The sequence below is a fragment of the Sycon ciliatum genome, chromosome 11, assembly GCF_964019385.1.
Source record: "Sycon ciliatum chromosome 11, ocSycCili1.1, whole genome shotgun sequence".
Taxonomy (NCBI): Eukaryota; Metazoa; Porifera; class Calcarea; order Leucosolenida; family Sycettidae; genus Sycon; species Sycon ciliatum.
In genome coordinates, this window is record NC_088653.1 from 1607841 (window position 1) to 1627287 (window position 19447).

At 48.6% G+C, this 19447-nt stretch overlaps 1 protein-coding gene across 1 annotated transcript; it reads left to right on the forward strand.

Annotated features, from left to right (window-relative positions):
- Positions 1–14218: 14218 nt before the first annotated feature.
- Positions 14219–18244, forward strand: LOC135827669 (uncharacterized protein K02A2.6-like). The gene has a single exon (XM_065340123.1). The coding sequence runs from the start codon at positions 14219–14221 to the stop codon at positions 18242–18244; it is 4026 nt and encodes a 1341-aa protein (XP_065196195.1).
- Positions 18245–19447: the final 1203 nt, after the last annotated feature.

The window sequence follows — 19447 nt, forward strand, 5'->3', positions numbered from 1 at the left end:
AGCTGACCTCCTCACATCACTCCAGAGCGAATGGGTGCAGGTTGTAGCCTAGGGGGCTGTGTCCAAGTAGTAGCAATTGATATTGCCGGTGCGTTTGACCGCGTCTCTCACATCGGCCTCCTCAACAAAGCAGAGCGAGTAGGCATCGGCGGACCTCTTCTCTCTTGGCTACGCGACGACCTGAGTAACCGCTGCCTAAAGGTGGTAACTGGAGGCCACACTTCCAAGAAGTACCCCATCACTGCCGGAATGCCCCAAGGCAGCGTCCTGGGCCCCACACTCTTCATATTGTTTGATGCCGATATCGACCAATGCCTCTCGCATGGAGTAGAGCTCAGCTCTTTTGCCGATGACACTACCGTGTACAGTCTGATCAGACCAAACGACAACCTCCAGGAGAAGGCAGCATCCTTACAGACAACCCTCAGCAATCTTGCCGCATTGGGTCAGCAATAGCGGATCCAGTTCGAACCCACCAAGAGCCAGCGCCTGATTTTGTGCAATGCTCGAAAGCGCCCTAACTTTCCACCAACCACCTTTGCCGGCGAGATTATTCCGGACTTGGATCCCCTAAAGCTGCTTAGAGTCACATTCCACTCTAAGCTTGGGTTCCAGCGCCATGACCATGCTGTCGCTGTCAAGGCCAGCCAGCGCCTGGGATTCTTGCTCCGTGCTGCTTGGCTTCTGGGTCATGAGGGCCGCTTTGCCGTGTATAAGGGGTTCAATCGGCCCATCCTGGAGTACGCTCCCCTAGCCACCATGTGTGCAGCCCAATACCACCTAGCACGCTATGACAGGGTGCAGTAGAAGGCAGTGCGAATCATCGGACCTGGCACAATCCTTCAGAGCCTGCAGCTCAGGAGGGTAGTCTCAGGGCTTGCATATGTGTACAAGTTGCACTACATTAAGGGTCAACCCAGCTGACAGCCCTCCTCCCGCCACCGGCGGCGCCTGCACCTACTACTAGAACCCGCCGACAGCTGGCTTCTCGCCACCCTTTCCAGTAGCAATGGCCACTTGCTCGAACAGCACCGAACTAGCTACTGAGGCCATTCCCCTACACCCTCATTGCGGCATGGAACGACATTCCTGATCAAGTCATCCCGGAACCTCCTGCATCGAAGGGAATGCAGGCCTTCAAGTCTAGCATTTGTCAGCACCGGATGCTCCAGGATTGGTTGTGGGCGACAACATTCCACAACTAAATTTGACGATGTTCCATTCTTCAGTCCCACAACGATCACCTTGTCTTCACCCCAATGAACTGTACTTTGCTCCCTAGAGCTCTCGAATCACCTCAGTGCAGAATGTTTTGCGTTGTTTCTTTCTTCTCTTCTTTCCTTTTTGCTGCTTTTCGTGGCCCCTTTCTCACTGATCCTGTGCCTGCACACTACTCTGCCTGGCAGCAGCTCCAACCTAACTTCTCCTTATTGCCCCCCCCCCCCCCGCTGAAAGCAACGCAGCTGTTGGTCCATTGCCATAGTTTCCTGAACTAATAGGGCGCTCCCTCACTCACCCTCCCTCACTCACCTGCCCCCCGTCTCTTCCTGTCTCTCTCTCTCTCTCTCCATCATTGTCTGGCTCTCAGGTTCTCACTCTTCACACACAGTATTTCTTCTCTCCCTTTCACCCTTGGTGCGTCATGTGCGCCTTGATCCCGAGACCATTGGTCGGGGAAGCGCACTTCACCTCACCGGCACGGCTCAATAGCACCTACACGCCCTTTGTAGTCCCTATGTTCTCTTGATGTTGTTGTTGTTGTTCTCTTCCAATCTATGTAGGCATGTGCACTTTCATAAACAAATAAAATAAAAAAAATAAAAAAACTTCGGTTGAGAAAGACAGATGTTCGTCAACCAGTATTCCTAAGTACCGAGCGTAAGCGGATGGGACTATGGAAGTGCCCCGGCAGTTGACTGCGGTGCCAGGTGGCAACTCCGTTCCCGGTCGCCGGAGCACGACAAACTGAGTCTTGGACGGGTTTAACACCAGTCCCTCCCGATCTAGGTAGCGATCCAGAGCGGCAAGGTCATCACTCACCTGGGTTGTGATGATCTGTATGGACTCGTGCCTGATATAAAGTTGATTTAATGCATGTTGGAAGCACTGTGGTGCATCACGGGTGTAAATGCAGAATAGCAATCGGCCGGGCACGGAGCCTTGTGGGACGTCTCTTGTGCAAGGGCGGGCCCCACCTAGCTCTTGTCCTACTCTTACTCGCTGGACGCGTCTGGACAGGAAGCTTGCAAACCAAGCAAGTGCAGTGTCACCAATGCCAAGCATCTTCAACTCGTCGAGGAGCTCTTGATGCCTAACTAGGTCAAAGGCTTTGCACATATCTCTCGCCTCTGTTACGCCTCTAATTGCTTCTTTCCTGCGCTTTCATGGTCTCTGCTAAATTGCTTTGTAAAACTGCATAAGTCTGGTATTCGTGCTGTGTTTAAGGCTCCCCGCCGCACTGCAACAGCTCCCTTGCTTGCTAAATTATCCATGCCATCACTTCACCAAGTCCTTTTACAGAAGCTGCTTGTATTTGTTTTCCGGTCTATACACGGATCTGCAAGCTCTCTTTTTCAAGATTATTAAATGTTTGTATTACTTGCCCAGCCTCAGACACCACTTGCTGATCGTATAGTCCCCCGTGGGCAGATGCATAATTTACTTCGCACTCCGTTCCTACCCAATCCTGCTGGGACATGTTCTATCCAATTTCTGGGCAGCACCACATGGAACTCTCTACCCGATTCTACCCGCTCTCTAACAAACCTTGGTCATTTCCAAAAATATCTTTCAGATCTTGATCTCACTTCACTCCATCAGCTATTGACACACTATTACGTTCTGTCCCCCTTGTCAATCATCTACATTATCTACATGTACAACCACAACACACATAAAATACACTGCTGCATGGTATTTTTATAATTGTCCTGCTGACAGTCATGACATCTATATTACTTCCCATACTGTTCATATTTGATTATATTATACAATCATAATATGACCAGTGCTCTGCGAAAACCGACCTTAGGTGCTATTTTGGCGAAATTGAGTTTGTGCTGGATTGTTGACCCATGACCCTTCCTTCAACTTCTGGTGAAGTTTTAGGTGGATTGCATACATATTCAGTTAGATACAATGACAATTTCTTTGCACTTTTCCTGCAATTTTTCGAGGAAAATAGCAAAAATCCAGGATTTTATGCTACATTTTTGAACCAATGCTGTGAGAATTCAAGCAGCATGATTGCAACCAAACTTTGCAGAATAAATCTGTATGTCATAATCTTCAAAAGGAAAGGTTTATGATGGCATTGGATCTTCTTGTTGTGGAGATAGACACATTCTATCTTTGTTCTGTGGATGGTGTTGCTCACGAATCTGCTGGAAGAGGTATTCGGCTCTGTTTGAGGATATGTCAGCCAGAGTGATGCGTAGAGGCAGGTGCAAAGTAGTGAAGAAGGTAGGATGAATGCCGGGTTAAAGGATATTGATAATTTTATCTGGTACTGGTAGTTAGAACATCTAGTTATGTCTACATCTGCCGCACACATTGTTTCGTAATCGGTGATATCATGGCAGTCTCTTTTCCAAATCTTGCCAAACGTACTGTATGCAGCTTTGCCACCAGGCTTTGTGAACGCCTGGTGAACAAGCTTCTTTGTAGTGATACTGGATAAATACATGTAGGTTGGTACTGGCTTGTTGTGCCCATTAAGGGAGGCCATGAACTATAGCATAATGCTAGCATCGCATAATGCTCTATAAAATGCTTCAGCTCCACAACATCTTCCACAGGCAGTGCATTCCAGAGTCCTGTGTTGGGCTGATTTCACTTGCACTGACAGCAGCCTGCACAGATTTCAGCACCCAGTGCTTGATCCTGGAGGCACACACAAAGACTTCCTGACAATGACATGCATGTAGATCTACATGACTTCCACACCAGGCACAGGCTGTACTTCAGTAGTTCAGAGTAGTATTGTTGAGCCCCATCTATCACATCTCCCAGCATGCTGGACGCGCTAGCTGGGTAGCCTCACCACGTCCCCTGGGCACGTCTAGCTTTCCGCCTACACACACGCAGCGCTCTGTCTTGATCAGGACCTGCGCTGTGTGTCCTGTAAGCATGGTAAGTGTAAGCAAGGTTTCAAGTGTCACGCTCTTGAAACAGCACCAGTGCAGAACACCTACAGTGCTTGTCGAACTTGTCACGCGCCTCCTGGATTGTAGACAGTACTTGAACCGATTTTTCTTGGTCTGCACTCTGTTTATTGCCGGCATTGAGGGGCTGGGCTGGTGGCAGAACCGACGCCTGATCGAAATTCTCCTCCGCATCACCGTCCAGCTCGATCAGCGTTGCGTCCTGCGATTCCACATCCGACTCTCCTCGGCACTGCTGTCATCAGAACTGCGATTGGACCAGGCCAAAAAAATGACTATCCACCGTGAAGGAGTTCGGCTAAAACCTCTGGGGAGAAGCCCACAGCAATTTGAGCTAGCGACCGTCTTCTGCTTCGTTCCGCCATGACTCTCACCTTGTAATCTTCAAAAATCGACAGATCGTGACGTTTTGTTCTTTTTCTCGAAAAAATTACGAAGCACCTAAGGTCGGTTTTCGCAGAGCTCGGGTCATATTTTATTTTTCCTCATGACAATAACATAACATCTTCAAACACTATGCCGCAGAACTCGTTGTTATCAACCGCTTTGAGCCATTCGTCGACCACTAGCGCTAGGCAGTCCTCACACGAGCTGTTGGTGCGGTAGGTAAATTGATTGTAAGGCACGTTCATGATGTTGTGTAACTTACTGATATCCTAAAGCTAGCACTATTGGCGTGATTACATGAGCAGCGAGCAGTGTGAAAGCAAGTATAGATTGGAGAAATGCAGGTGAGAAAGGTACATGTATGGGAGTGGGTATGTGAGTGTTGGTATTTCAGTGGGTATGTGAGTGGGTATGTGAGTGGGTATGTGAGTGGGTATGTGAGTGGGTATGTGAGTGGGTATGTGAGTGGGTATGTGAGTGGGTATGTGAGTGGGTATGTGAGTAGGTATGCGAGTGGGTATGTGAGTGGGTATGTGAGTGGGTATGTGAGTGGATATGTGAGTGGGGATGTGAGTGGGGATGTGAGTGGGGATGTGAGTGGGTATGTGAGTGGGTATGCAAGTGGGTATGTGAGTGGGTATGTGAGTGGGTATGTGAGTGGGTATGTGAGTGGGTATGTGAGTAGGGATGCGACTGGGTATGTGTGTGGATATGTGAGTGGGGATGTGAGTAGGTATGTGAGTGGGTATGTGAGTGGGTATGTGAGTGGGTATGTGAGTGGGTATGCGAGTGGGTATATGAGTGGGTATGCGAGTGGGTATGTGAGTGGCCATGTGAGTGGGTATGCGAGTGGGTATGTGAGTGGGTATGCAAGTGGGTATGTGAGTGGGTATATGAGTGGGTATGTGAGTAGGTATGCGAGTGGGTATGTGAGTGGGTATGTGAGTGGGGATGTGAGTGGGCATGTGAGTGGGTATGTGAGTGGGCATGTGAGTGGGTATGCGAGTGGGTATATGAGTGGGGATGCAAGTGGGGATGTGAGTGGGTATGTGAGTGGGTATGTGAGTAGGTATGCGAGTGGGTATGTGAGTGTCACGAATGACATGTCCAAATCATAATAAGCGCCGGCGTCTACAGACTGCACTTATTGGGCATTGTGCAGTTTTTTTTCGAAATTTTATTGGGAAAGATGATTCCAAGTATGTATCTGAGTTTACGGCGGTGCCATACATCAATTTTGCTTTCTAAGGCTTTTGTTAGAGTCCATAGCGCGCAGATATATAGGAGACAGTTGAACATGCGAGACTGCTGGGTATGGCGTTTCCATGATACACTGGAAAATGCCCGGTTCGCTGCTATTATACGTGCATCAATGTCCTCCGCTGAACCCAGACGAGAACCCAGCAGTTTGACCGACCTCCAGGAGGCATCTGACTTTGTAGCTGTTACAAATTGTGTTTTGCTGATGTTTAGTTGGAAGTTGTCCTCTGCGAAGATGGGTTCGCATTTCTCTACGGTTGCTTCAACTGCTGTCCGGCTGTGGTCATGCACTGTTGTATCATCTGCATACAGGGTGAACTTAGTAGGTAGATTGACTTGTTCTGGGCAGGCTTCTCTGATCATCTGCATTGCACCTTCTGCGTAGACAATATACATAAGGGGTGACAGGGGGTCCCCCTGCACCACTCCAACATTAGTTGGAAATGACTGACTGAGCTGCTTTCCCAGCATCACCCGAGCAGAGGGTTCGGAGACTAGTTGCTCAATAGTGCTAACATGTGCACCTGCCGAAGCCAGACGGTCAACAGCAGTCTGCCTGATTATTGTATCAAATGCGCCACTGAAATCTAAAAGCGCCGCTGAGTAACTCCAGTCTCCTAGCAAGGCCCTCTCGCACATCATTCTTGTGAAGAATATTCCGTCCGCAGTCGACCGCCCAGGGCGGAAGCCAGCCTGGCTTTCAGGCACAAAGGAGTCCACGAATGTAGTGCAGAGCTGTGTGAGAATACGGGTCAGGACCTTTCTGACCACCGACAGAAGCATCACTGGTCGGTAACTTTAGGGGAAGCCGGCTGCCTTATTCGGCTTATATTTGGGCACAATCAAACCACGTCTGAGGTCCTCTGGACAATACTTTGCCAGTTGAACAGCGTTGAAGAATGTTGTTAACCAAGTGGTGATTGAATCTTTACCGGCCTGCAGCAAAACAGCGGAAACTCCATCCTGTCCAACAGCATCACCCGGTTTTTGCCCTGAGATTGCTGCTCGAACTTCTTTCTGAGTAAATGGCTCCTCATCAGGTGTTACCTCTCCATCTGTTGGGTGGTCGACTGCAGCAGGGACGTCATCTCAATGGAACATGGACAAGTATTTCCACTGGACGTCCGCCATGATTTCACCATCTTTGTTTGCAAGTCTGACAGGTGGCTGGCTGACTGAGGAACGAAGTTGGCGGATATTACGAATTGCATTGTAGTATGACCGTGCGTCGGGCCGTAATGCATCTGCTTCTGTTGCTTTCTCCTGCCAAAATTGGTCACCCTCCTTTCGTAATATTGATTGTATTTTATGCAGTATTTGATTGCGTTCTCTTGCTAACTGTTGCCGTCTTTCAGGATCACGTTCTGGATGCTTCTGGATGTGAAGCTCTTTCTGCCGTTGCGACAGCGTAGACACTTCGGTACTCATGCTGCGGACCGACTTGTGTCCAACCTTTGCCCTCCCAAATGCACCTAGAGCTGCACCATGCACAACCGTCACAAAGCCATCCCACAGGTTATCAATAACGTGCGGCGATACTTGGGAGAGCTGGATCTCCGGAAGATTTTCAAGTAGTGCTGACTGATAGAGTTTCCTGGTTATCTCTGTAGGTTGGTTGTATTTGGAGAAGCATCGCTCTTTTGACTTTGGAGCAGGCTTCGCTGGTCCAAATGAGAGAAAAAAGTCTGCAATTACCGGATGATGATCCGATCTGGTGCGGAATCCTCCATAATTATGATCTTGCATTGGTGACTGATGTCAGTCCACCAGTCTTCACTGCGATGAAATCAATCATATTCCGCACCGCACGGCCGTCAGAGTATGTCAGTCCATCTGCAAACCATGTGGAGCGATGCTGTAATTTGTGCTTGAACAGAGCGTTGCAAAGCACCAGCCCATGCTCACCACACAGGGCTAAGAGTCTATCACCATTGGCATTGTTAGATGTATGTTTGGAGTAAGAACCTACTGGGCCACTTCTCCTTCCGACCGTGCTTCCTACTTTGGCGTTAAAATCTCCAAGTATCCACAGTTCATCTCTTCGTTTCACTTGGCCTGCAATGGAGCTCAGGACGGAGTAGAAGCTGTCAGCTTCAGCAGGATATTTTGTAGAGCGCTGCAGGGTCGCAGCATAGCAGCACACGACTTTAACTGTTCTGCTGTCCCTGCGCGGATTTATAGCGAGTCGGATCGAGATGATTCGTTTCGAGTAGAATTGTACGAGACAATATTATTTTTTAGCCGTTTGTGGATGAGTATTCCAACACCGGCACGACCAGACGACCCTCCAGAGCGATACATGGCATGTCCGTAGTCCATTCTGTCAACTTCATTTCCGTCAATCCAGGTCTCAGTCACTCCGAGCACGTCTAGGTCGTATTGTTCAAAGTCCTGAATAATAAGTTGTTTCTTTATTTTACTTCTCAACGAGCGAGCACTGAACGTTCCCGCTCGGCACCGGGTTTTGCCCGATCCATGTCTCCTAAAAACAGAACAACATCCCTCATCTCTAGCGTCACCGTCGCTCATCAGGCTCAGCACATTGCTGGAAGAACGAGTACTCTCACAAGAGTGAGAGCTGACGGTAGTTCACCCCGCCATAAAAGGGCTAAAATTAGTGGCGGTCAATTCATCAGCCTTGCAAGCTGTTGAATGGTGTAATCCCAGCACAAGTTGCTATGTCTAACATAGCTGTTCGCTATCATCGCTTCTGCGATGGGCAGGTCTGAGGTCTGAGGGTATGCGAGTGGGTATGTGAGTTGGTATGTGAGTGGGTATGTGAGTGGGTATGTGAGTGGGTATGTGAGTAGGTATGCGAGTGGGTAAGTGAGTGGGTATGTGAGTGGGTATGTGAGTGGGTATGCGAGTGGGGATGTGAGTGGGTGTGTGAGTGGGTATGTGAGTGGGTATGTGAGTGGGTATGTGAGTGGGTATATGAATGTGTGGGATGCCTCTTTTACCGGCAAAAGAAACACAATGGAGGAAAATGCAATACTAATTTAATGCAAACCCAGAAACCCAAACTTAGAAGTTGCGACTTCGGCGGTAATAGTCATCTCCAGAAAACCAGAAAAGGAAAATATAACCCCCAAAAAGTGTGTGATTAACAAAAAGTGTGTGAAATTAACACTATGTACACTATGCATGTGATGTACTTGTAGCACCACTCTAAAACTACAGCAGCACCTAATATCGATTAAAATACAATTAAAATATTAAGAAATAAGCCAAACAACACCTCACATATGCCCCTCGACAACAGCCAACTCTTGGAGTGCATTGACTGGACGGTGGTATGCCGAGCGGGAGCCGCGGATGCATATTTTGGCAGCTCTTAGCAGAGCGAATGCTAACCGAGTCCATAATCAAATTGGCTTACCATCCGAGTTCTTGAATGGTGTGACGATCTTCCAAGGTGCCGCACAAGCGCTGCGGATGAGTGGCAGGGTTCCAAGTTAATAATTATATTGGCATCGCAAGAGGACCACTCTGCGTTGTATCTTCATGCGACATGATGACCTAGCCCCCGACAAACATATGAGATGTTGAGCGGTAGGTGCGGTGGAATGAAAATAATAGGGCTCAAACGGTCACGGTTTTACCCCTGACGGTTAACTGCTAAGCTAACGGTCGGTTAACCGGTTATAACCTATAAGCCACGGCAATCCTGCGGACTCTTTTTTAACCGTATATTTGACTATACTCATTAAAAAAATGTACCCTATCCAGTACAACACACACATGTACATTCTCTTGCATACTCATTCATACATACTCTCATACCAAGAGACCAGATATGACCGAGTTGACAGCCCAGAAATTGCGTACGTGTGCGACAGCCCGCGAAAGTGCACACTTTTCAACGACCTGATACTTGAAAAATTGACTGAAAAGTTACTGCGTAACCGTTATCTTTATCGGTTAACCGTTAATTCTTCGTAACCGGTCTGCAACCGGTTAATCGGACTAATCGTTTGAGCCCTAGAAAATAAGTCCATAAAAGTCGAAAGATTATGATGCCACGTTATCAGATTTAAGGAGTCAAATACAGATGAAAGTAGTCCAATACAGCGTGGTATTTGTGGGACAGAGATCAGGAGAATTAGTGGGGTCAAATGCTATTAAAGAGAGTGATAAATCACACGATATTGCCCGTTTGAACTTAGCCACAATGACATCATGGAATTGTTATATCAAGTGATTCCTAGTTGATTCTGGCGCGTTTGTTTGGTCAGGTGATTCTTACCCATTCCCATTCCAGAATGGTTGTCTTTTACATTCTGAAAATGCCCAATCAAACGCAACCCGAGCAACCCGATTCCTATTTCTTGTTTCTCGCAGTCCGATTTTCCGATACCTCTGCGAGAAAAGAGAAATAGTGCTGGAGTTTGACATCTGAGGAGTTGCATACCAACATTTTCACCTCTCACTGTCTTCAAGTCCAAGAAGAACCAACAAACTAAACATCAATTATCACGGTGTGTGTTTTTCTTCCCTCTTTTCCAACAAAGCTGCAATGCTATGGAATTGCCTACCGCCTTCTCTTAACTCTATAACCAGCCTCCCCAAATTCAAGCATTCTTTCTATCAGCATTTTCGCCGATATATTCATTACACCGACGGTATACCAACTCCTTAATTACCAGATTTTGTATGCCTCGATCGATTTCCTTAGCCTATCCTTAACTGCTCCCTCTACATAAAGTTGTCATTTCATTCTTCTTGCGGGAGATCCCCTCGACAGGCCCAAAGCTCGTTCGCCGATAATTGATCAGCTATCTGATAATAGCCTTCAGGGGAAAAAACTCAGAGCAAGCTACCAACATGTCAGTTAACTTATTGCAATGAATAATGGACTTGTGGGATGAAAATTGAAGTTATTGCCAACCCTGAAATTCCCTCCTCTGCTATGTTTTACGCTCTGTGTAATACATTCAGTGAAATAGGCTGTATATTGAAACCATGTCTCAAGTTAATAGAACTAGCTTATCGAGCAGAGCCAAGGGTTCCTCTACCAAGCCAAGCACGAAATCTAAACCCTGTAGTTCGCCTGGAGAGAGACGACAGTCAGCATCCCGACTATCAGACGGTATGAACCCTCCTGCAGCCAACAATGATGAGGGTGAGTCACTGGATGGCATTGTGTCGATAGAAGTGCTAGTGAGTGAATTCCGTTCCACAATGTCGGAGCTTCTAGATGAGCGAATGGCTACAATCATTGCCCAGACGACAGAAATAAAACAAGCATGCAAGGATTTGGAGGCAAGAGTGAGCCAATTCGAAAATCAAATCAGAGATGAGTTTGAAGTGAGAACAGCTGCCCTGTTAAGTAGAGTCGATCACATTGACACCAAATTGCAAGCCGTTGACCCCATGGTAGAAAGCTTCCTTGACACAGTAGACAAGGCCAAGCGAGAAACGGCAAGCTCCTTCATCATCCAGGGCCTTGGGAAAGGGGAACAAGAGCTGGCCTCCAGTTCAAACGATACGGGTACGGCAACCATAGACGCAGTTGTGACCCTTGTACGGGACACACTAGGCTTCCCACTGCAACAAACTGAGGCTGTGTTTACATGAGAAATTTCAACCCAATTGGAGTTCAGCCCGGGTTGAAAGTCTGTACGATAGACAAAAGAGGTGAGCGTTTACATGAAGACAGTTGACCCGGGTCAAATACTGATATGCCGCCAGAAGTCCACTTCTACAGTCCTGTATGGTCACGTGAATGCGTTCGCGCGAAATTTGCATCTGCAGTGCCGTTCAAACCTGGCGCGAGATACGCACAGAAGTACGTTTGTACGATTTTCTTGACCCGGGTTGGTTTCAACCCTCCCCTTGGGGGGAGGGTTGAAATCAACCCGGGGCGAAATTTCAACCCGGGTCAAGCGCAATGCGTCATGTAAACGTGCCATTCACTTTGGGCACATGGCGGGTTGAAATCTGACCCGGGTCGAACTCAACCCGGGTTGAAACGCTTCATGTAAACACAGCCTAACATTGTTGTTGCACAGTGACTTGGTGTCACGCGTACGTCAGTACAACAACTGCCACTCAAACCGCGTCCCATCCTGCAAGCGCATGCTCCAGCTACGGAGCAGACTCCGTACCACCAACGAGACCAGGGAAAAGGTGTACTTTTCTGAAAATCTGACCAGGGAGGAACGCCAATTTCAACAGAAGCTGCGACCAGCTTTCCAGGCAATGAGAAAGGCCGGAAAGATCTGCTATCTGCGCACCACTCACATCGAAGTTGTTGCGACGAAGGATTGGCCCAGAGTAATCCTTCATTCGCAGGTCCTTGCAGAAGAGTATATGCGAGCACACAACATTGACCCGCTGGCAACAACACGAAGCTACGCAGCACAACTACTCCCAAGAGCTGGCGCACTTGGGAGCTCAAACCGGCAACAAAAGGAACCTCCGGGGCTCCGAGTTGCACACCTCAATTGCCAAAGTGCAATTAGAAAACTCTCTATTTTAGAAGCATTCATTAAATATTACGATATTGATATTCTTTTTCTCACTGAGACTAGGTTTTCTCTATCCCTCCCCGACCACAGTGTAAATATCCTTAACTATGTAGTATTCAGACGTGACCAAAAGGCAGCCATTCTAGGCAGCACAGGAGGAGGTATAGCAGCGTATGTCAAATCCAGTCTTTCCCACAGGATTACTAGGCTGCCACAAATGGAGGGCCCGGACATAGAACATCTTTGTCTTCAAGTAAGCATCACTCAACAGCTTCCAATGGCCTTTCATGTCTTCTACCGCCCGCCACATCGTACCGTAGACGAGCGCGACCAATTTTTCACTTCCTTCAGGCGTTCCTTTGAACAGAACCAGCCACACTTGCCCACAATCTTAGTGGGTGACTTCAACGCTAAACTACGTACATGGAACTCTACAGACCCATCTCCAGCAGAAGGCAAGCTTCTACTCAAAGCATTAGACCAGTTTGGATTCATCCAACTCGTAAACAACACCCCAGATAGATATTCTGCCACTGGCCGCCAGGGTCCACCGCTCCTTGATCTTGTCATCATAAACACACCACCGCATGTATGTGACATTCACGTGCCGTTCCTAATTACGTAAACACCGATTTTGATGCACTCAGAGACCACATATGGAATCTTCCACTTTCGTCTGACATCAGTAGTATGTCCTCAGTTGAGCAAGCATGGGATAGATGGCATTCCTGCATTACTACGGCAATCTCGTCACACGTGCTTATGAGAACTATTTCCACAAAGCGAAGAACATATACACCATGGTACACTGGCCTCCATGCCACTCTTTGCAAGAAAAAAAGACCGCCTTTTCCGTTTAGCCAAGCGTACAAACTTAACAACCCACTGGGTTGTCTTTAAAGTTGCCCGCAACGCCTATCAAGCCTCCGTCCGACGTTCTAAAGCGATCTACCTGGAGAACATGAGCGCACGGGTTGACAGAGAACGAAGTCCGTACCAGTGGTGGCGCCAAGCCAAACAGCTCACCAATATAATATCTAAACGCGTGCACCAATTCCATCCCTTGAGTCTGGAGGCGAGGTTGTAACCACAGACGCCTCCAAGGCGCACTTGCTGGCTGACGTGTTCTCCAACCAATGCTCCAACACCCACACCCAACAACTACCTATTCCGCACCCCCCACCTATGCCAACATCCCCCTTAGATATCTCAGTTATATCTGCCTACGATGTCTTTGATACTCTCAAGAGATTGCCTGTCCATAAAGCTGCCGGTGGTGACATCCCGAACCGCATTCTGAAGGAGACCGCTGGTGTCATTGCCCACTCCCTCTGCAAAGTCTTTAATTTAAGTATAACACAAGGCCGCCTGCCACCATCGTGGAAAACGGCGCAAGTTGTACCAATATATAAGCAGAGAGGTTCCACAGCTGAACCCCAGAACTACCGCCCTGGACAGGAGACTACTCTCTTGAACATTATCCTTTCGAGTTGTCACATGTTGCACGTTGATACTGTAGATATCGTACATTGCATTGTAACTCAAACTCATGGTGTTTTTGCCTCAAGTTTGAGTCAGATTATTTCTAATAGTTGCAACACTTCCCGTCTCTCTTTTACTCCAACACATGTACGTACATTCCTCTGCAAGCTGCAGGATACGGATGCAAGGGTTTTTGTTTTGTTTTTGTTTTCCTTTTTTCTCTTTCTTCTTTTTTTTTCTTTTTGAGGGAAGGGGGGTAATGTAGATATCGTACATGCAGTTGTATGTAGTACTATGTACGCACGTGCAGGCATGCACGTGCTTGTACCGCTTTATGTATAGCACGAGAGAGATGACATGGCGCACTTCTGATAGAGAACTAAAGAAGATCTGTTTAGCACAATGGCTGTCTTGTGAGTGACTGAATAGATGTCTACATTGGCGCAGTGAACGAAAATGACAAAGGGCAGGACGCCCAAGGAATTTATTCCTGACTATGCTGCGAGCAACGTCGGTGCTGATTTTGAACTCTGGCTCGAGGACATAAAGGATTTCCTTTCAATCAGTGAAGTGACGGCGGCAGCTGACAAGAAACGCTTGTTCTTGAATCTGGCTGGATTAGCAGCGAGGCGCATTGTGAAAGGTCTGGTTGTCACGGTGGAGCAGACACAAGATGGCTCACCTGGAGATGAGTACCAAGCCTTGACGGACGCATTGTTGGCACACTTTCGACCGTCAACAGATGTCACGTCTGAACGTCACAAATTCCGCCAGCTCCGCCAAATGGAGGGCGAGTCTGTGACTTCGTTCGTTAGGCGGCTGAGAGAAAAGGCAGATGTTTGCGAATTCAGCTCCACTTCTGTGGATACCGTTGTCAACTGCCAAATTCGAGACCAGCTGATCGTGGGCCTGCGTTCTGTTGAGCTTCGAAAGGAGCTGCTGAAACAGTCGAAGCTGACCCTGAACGACGCCGTCACCAAGTCAGTGGCGTTGGAAGCGTCGATTACTGACAGTAAACTGTACGATAGTACCAGAGCTAGTGACGCACCGCCTGTGTTCCCCGTGCCCATCCGGCGTGTGCAAGCTGTCTCTGCAGCTGGTTCTGGATCAGAGGGAAAGAAGTGCAAATACTGCGGACGTAGTCACAAACCAGGCATGCGTAACTGTCCTGCGGCCAACGTCACCTGCAACAAGTGTGGCAAGCGAGGGCATTTTGCAGCGGTCTGCCTGTCAAACAAAGTGGAAAGACACGAAGAAAGAGCCCGGCCAGTAGAGGATGAGCCTGATGAGTATGAGCATGCAAGTCGCATGTACGACTCCGCTTTCGCCGTCAGTAGCTCGGCACTCGCAGGCGACAAGACATTTCAGACTACACTCAAAGTCAATGGTGAGCTGTGCACTGGACTGTTAGACACAGGTGCAACTCGGACGATCCTCACTGATGATGTGATCAAGCCCACGCGCAAGAGTGACCGCTTGCTGAAAGCGTACAATGGCGGTGTCGTAGAGACTTTGGGCATGGCTGACGTCCACATTTCACATGGTGGCAAGAACGTGAAGTGCAGTTGTTTCGTGGTAGCAGCCAGTCAGCACTCCGTTCTCTTCGGACAGGATGTCATCAAGGAGCTGAACCTCCTGTCACAAGCAAACGTGGTGAACGTGTCACCCATCGAAATCTCTCTGGAAGACGGTTCAAAGCCTCTAGCCCAGCCACCACGACGCCCAGCTTTCAGTATCCGGGCTGACATCGAGACCGAGCTGAAACGGCTGACCAAGTTGGATATCATTGAACCCGTCAAGGAAGCCACGCCGTGGGTGTCACCACTTGTTCCAGTCCGCAAACCGAATGGAGCATTGCGACTATGCGTGGACTACAGAGAACTGAATAAGAGAGTTACACGTGAGCGCAACGTTCTTCCAACCGTTGACGAGATCACAGCTCAACTTGATGGCGCAGGGGTCTTCTCAGTTCTGGATGCGGAATCTGGATTCCATCAGCTACTCTTGTCAGAAGAAGCAAGGCCTCTAACGAATTTCTCATCGCACTGTGGCCTGTTCCGTTCCAAGCGTTTACCTTTCGGTATTGCATGTGCGCCTGAGATTTTCCAGCGAGTGGTGTCCGACATTCTGGAAGGCCTGCCAGGAGTCATCGTCTACATCGACGACATCCTAGTGTTTGGCTCTAATGAAGCAGAACACGATGCACAGCTAGAAGCAGTCAAGCAGCGACTGCGAGCAGCTAACCTCCAACTCAACTGGACCAAGTGCCGACTGAACCAGGACCGTGTGAAGTATCTGGGACATTGGCTAAGTGCGACCGGCTTGTCCCCAGATGATGACAAGTTACAAGCCATCCAGGAGCTGGCCCCTCCGAAATCTATCTCCGATGTGCGACGGTTCCTGGGGATGGCTACGTACCTTGGAAAGTTCATTCCGAACTTGGCCCAGATCACGGCTTCTCTGCGCAGGCTAGCAAAGCGTGATCCCTTCAGTGTGGATGATGAAGTCCTGCAGGCATTCACCTCAGCAAAGGCTGGTATAGCGTCAGCTTTGCAAGCGTTGGCATTCTTTCAACCAGCATTGGACGTCCCTACTGCTATCAGCTGTGATTCATCGCCAGACGGTTTGGGAGCAGTCCTGTGGCAGAAGAATACCGGTGGCTGTTGGGTACCAGTGACATGTGCCAGTCGCTCTCTATCAGATGTTGAGTCACGCTATTCTCAGCTGGAACGAGAGATGCTGGGAGTGGTATTCGGCCTGACTCGCTTTCGGCAGTATGTACTAGGCCGAGAAGTGCAAGTGTTTACGGATCACAAGCCGCTTATTTCTATCGTCCAGAAGCCGTTCGACGAAGTGCCACCGAGGCTTCAGAGATGGCTGGTCGCATTGATGCCCTATCGCTACAGCTTGGTGTTCGTCCCTGGTCAGCAGATGGTTTGTGCTGACACCCTCTCTCGAGCTCCTCTACCTGATCGCACAGCTTCACCTGCAGAGGCACGTTCAATGGCGGAATTCGTTAGTCTCATTCTCGAGGCTTGTCCGGTTCGTTCCAAGGATATTCGCCAGGCCACGGACTCTGATCCGACACTGAGCAGCGTCCGACAAAGAGTGGGCACATCAGTTTGGTCAGGGTGCATCCAAGCGGAAGAGCCTTACTTCCTGCTACGCCATCAGCTGACAGTCATTGACGGGATTGTCATGCTAGACAATCGCTACGTCATTCCAGAAGAGCTCCGCCCAGCGGTGCTGCGACTAGCACATGAAGGTCATCCAGGCATCGATGCATTCCGGGATACCCTTCGCGAACGGGTTTGGTGGCCAGGTCTCATGAAGGATGCCAATCTGTTTGCAGAGAAATGCTCTGAATGCTGGCGTAAACGCTCCAATCCAGCGCAACAGCTCCTCCCTACAGAGATAGAAGGTGTCTGGCAGAAACTGGCCATTGATCTTGTTACCATTGAGGGAGCCACGTTCCTGTCTGCTATTGATTATGGTTCCCGCTGGCCAGAGCTTCTACCACTGTCCAATACTACGACAACGGGTGTGATCGACAAGCTGATGGAGTTGTTCGCACGGTTTGGTCAGCCTTCAACACTCGTCTCGGATTGGGGCCCACAGTTTGCATCCACTGAGATGTCCAAGTTTCTCGCTCAGTTGGGTGTTGAGCATTGCAAGTCTAGCCCCCGGTATGCCCGCTCTAACGGTATGGTGGAGGGACTACATCGTCTGGTGAAAGAACGAGTTGCCAGTCTGAGACCTCATCTACCGCTACACCGCCGCATCACTCAAGTCTTGTTCGACATTCGCAATTCGCGGCACCGGATGCTAGGTACATCGCCGAGCGAAGCGTTGTTCAGCAGAGTCATTCGGACACGGGTTCCAGCATCCATCACCCCACAGATCGTCAACCCATCTGAGCAGATCAAGGCGAAAGCAGCAATGGTTGAAGGTCGTGACTCGCGCCGAGGTGTCCGCAAGTTACCCCATTTGCCATCAGGTACGCGGGTAGTGCTCCATGATGGGTATAGCGACCCTCGAAAAGAATGGAAGGTAGTAGAGCAGTATGGTCGTCAGGTTGGGGTCACTGATGGGTCACGCATACTGCTCCGGAACCGTCAGCATGTCACCGAGTTTGTAGCACCAGCAGCAGTAGCGGAGAAAGCACCCATGAGTGAACCTCCGGCACAGTCAGAGAGGGAGCATGTGCCAGAGCCAGTGTGTGCTCCAGCACTGCCAGTGTCCGACCCAACAAGCCTTTCGTCAGCGAGCAGCGCATCATCCAGGCCCGAAGCTCCGGTAACTGCGCTCACATTGCCGTTGTCTCCTGCAGCTCCACCGGAGACGACAGCACCACCTGCAACACCGGCCTGTATGTCACTGTCACCGCCAACATCTCGTCCAAGTGTATTCTGCGAGGGCGTACAGACCAGAGCTGGCCGTCAGATCAAGCTTACAGCGAAAGCACGTGAAGCTGACATCTGAGTCGTCGAGTCATGCATCACCAAATGAGTGGCTTCAATCGCTACCAGATTGGCGTTGTTTAGAATCTTCTAACTACCTTGTGAATATTTAGATTTTTCTTTCTTTTTTCCCCTTATTGGTCGAGTTTGCATTGTAACTCAAACTCATGGTGTTTTTGCCTCAAGTTTGAGTCAGATTATTTCTAATAGTTGCAACACTTCCCGTCTCTCTTTTACTCCAACACATGTACGTACATTCCTCTGCAAGCTGCAGGATACGGATGCAAGGGTTTTTGTTTTGTTTTTGTTTTCCTTTTTTCTCTTTCTTCTTTTTTTTTTCTTTTTGAGGGAAGGGGGGTAATGTAGATATCGTACATGCAGTTGTATGTAGTACTATGTAAGCACATGCAGGCATGCACGTGCTTGCACCGCTTTATGTATAGCACGAGAGAGATGACATGGCGCACTTCTGATAGAGAACTAAAGAAGATCTGTTTAGCACAATGGCTGACTTGTGAGTGACTGAATAGATGTCTACAGATACTACATTATTATTAGTGTATTGTAGTTACGAATTGTGTACAGAACTGTCACATGCTGCAAGGGCCGTATTGTCAAGACATGCTAGATCGCTTGAAATATTGGTGCGGTGCGTATTACTGCTATGCATTTCGCGAGTGTAATATTTATTTGTTAGTCTGTTAGAATTACATCACGAGTGCATATCTGTTACGTCTACATCGAGACACATTTTATGATACAGTAATTGCTATGCGTGTTCGTACCACGACATGTTCACGAGCGGAATATCTTGTGAATTGTGCTAACGTATTATACAAGTAGAATTGTTGACACACTAATTGGTTGCAATGTACATGTACTTACTAGTACTTGATCCGGTGCATTATCGCCATCCGCGGCAACTCCGCTACGATCTACTTGGCGAAACTTACTCTCGCTGACAGGGTGTGCTGTCAACCTGTCGCTGGGTGCAAGCACCCCTTGACAGACACTGTTTTCACCTTCGAAATCAACAATTCTTTATTCTTTCATTTCAGCACATTGCAAGTAACTAGTTTCTGCTTGTTCTGCATTCAAATTATTGCTTTTCTTTTCGTTGCATGCACCTGCACTCCGCGCTGCACGCGGACTTTGGCAGTCGCCATATTTAGTATCTCTATGGCTACGATGATTCATGCATTTTCTGTACGCTGCATTTTCTCTC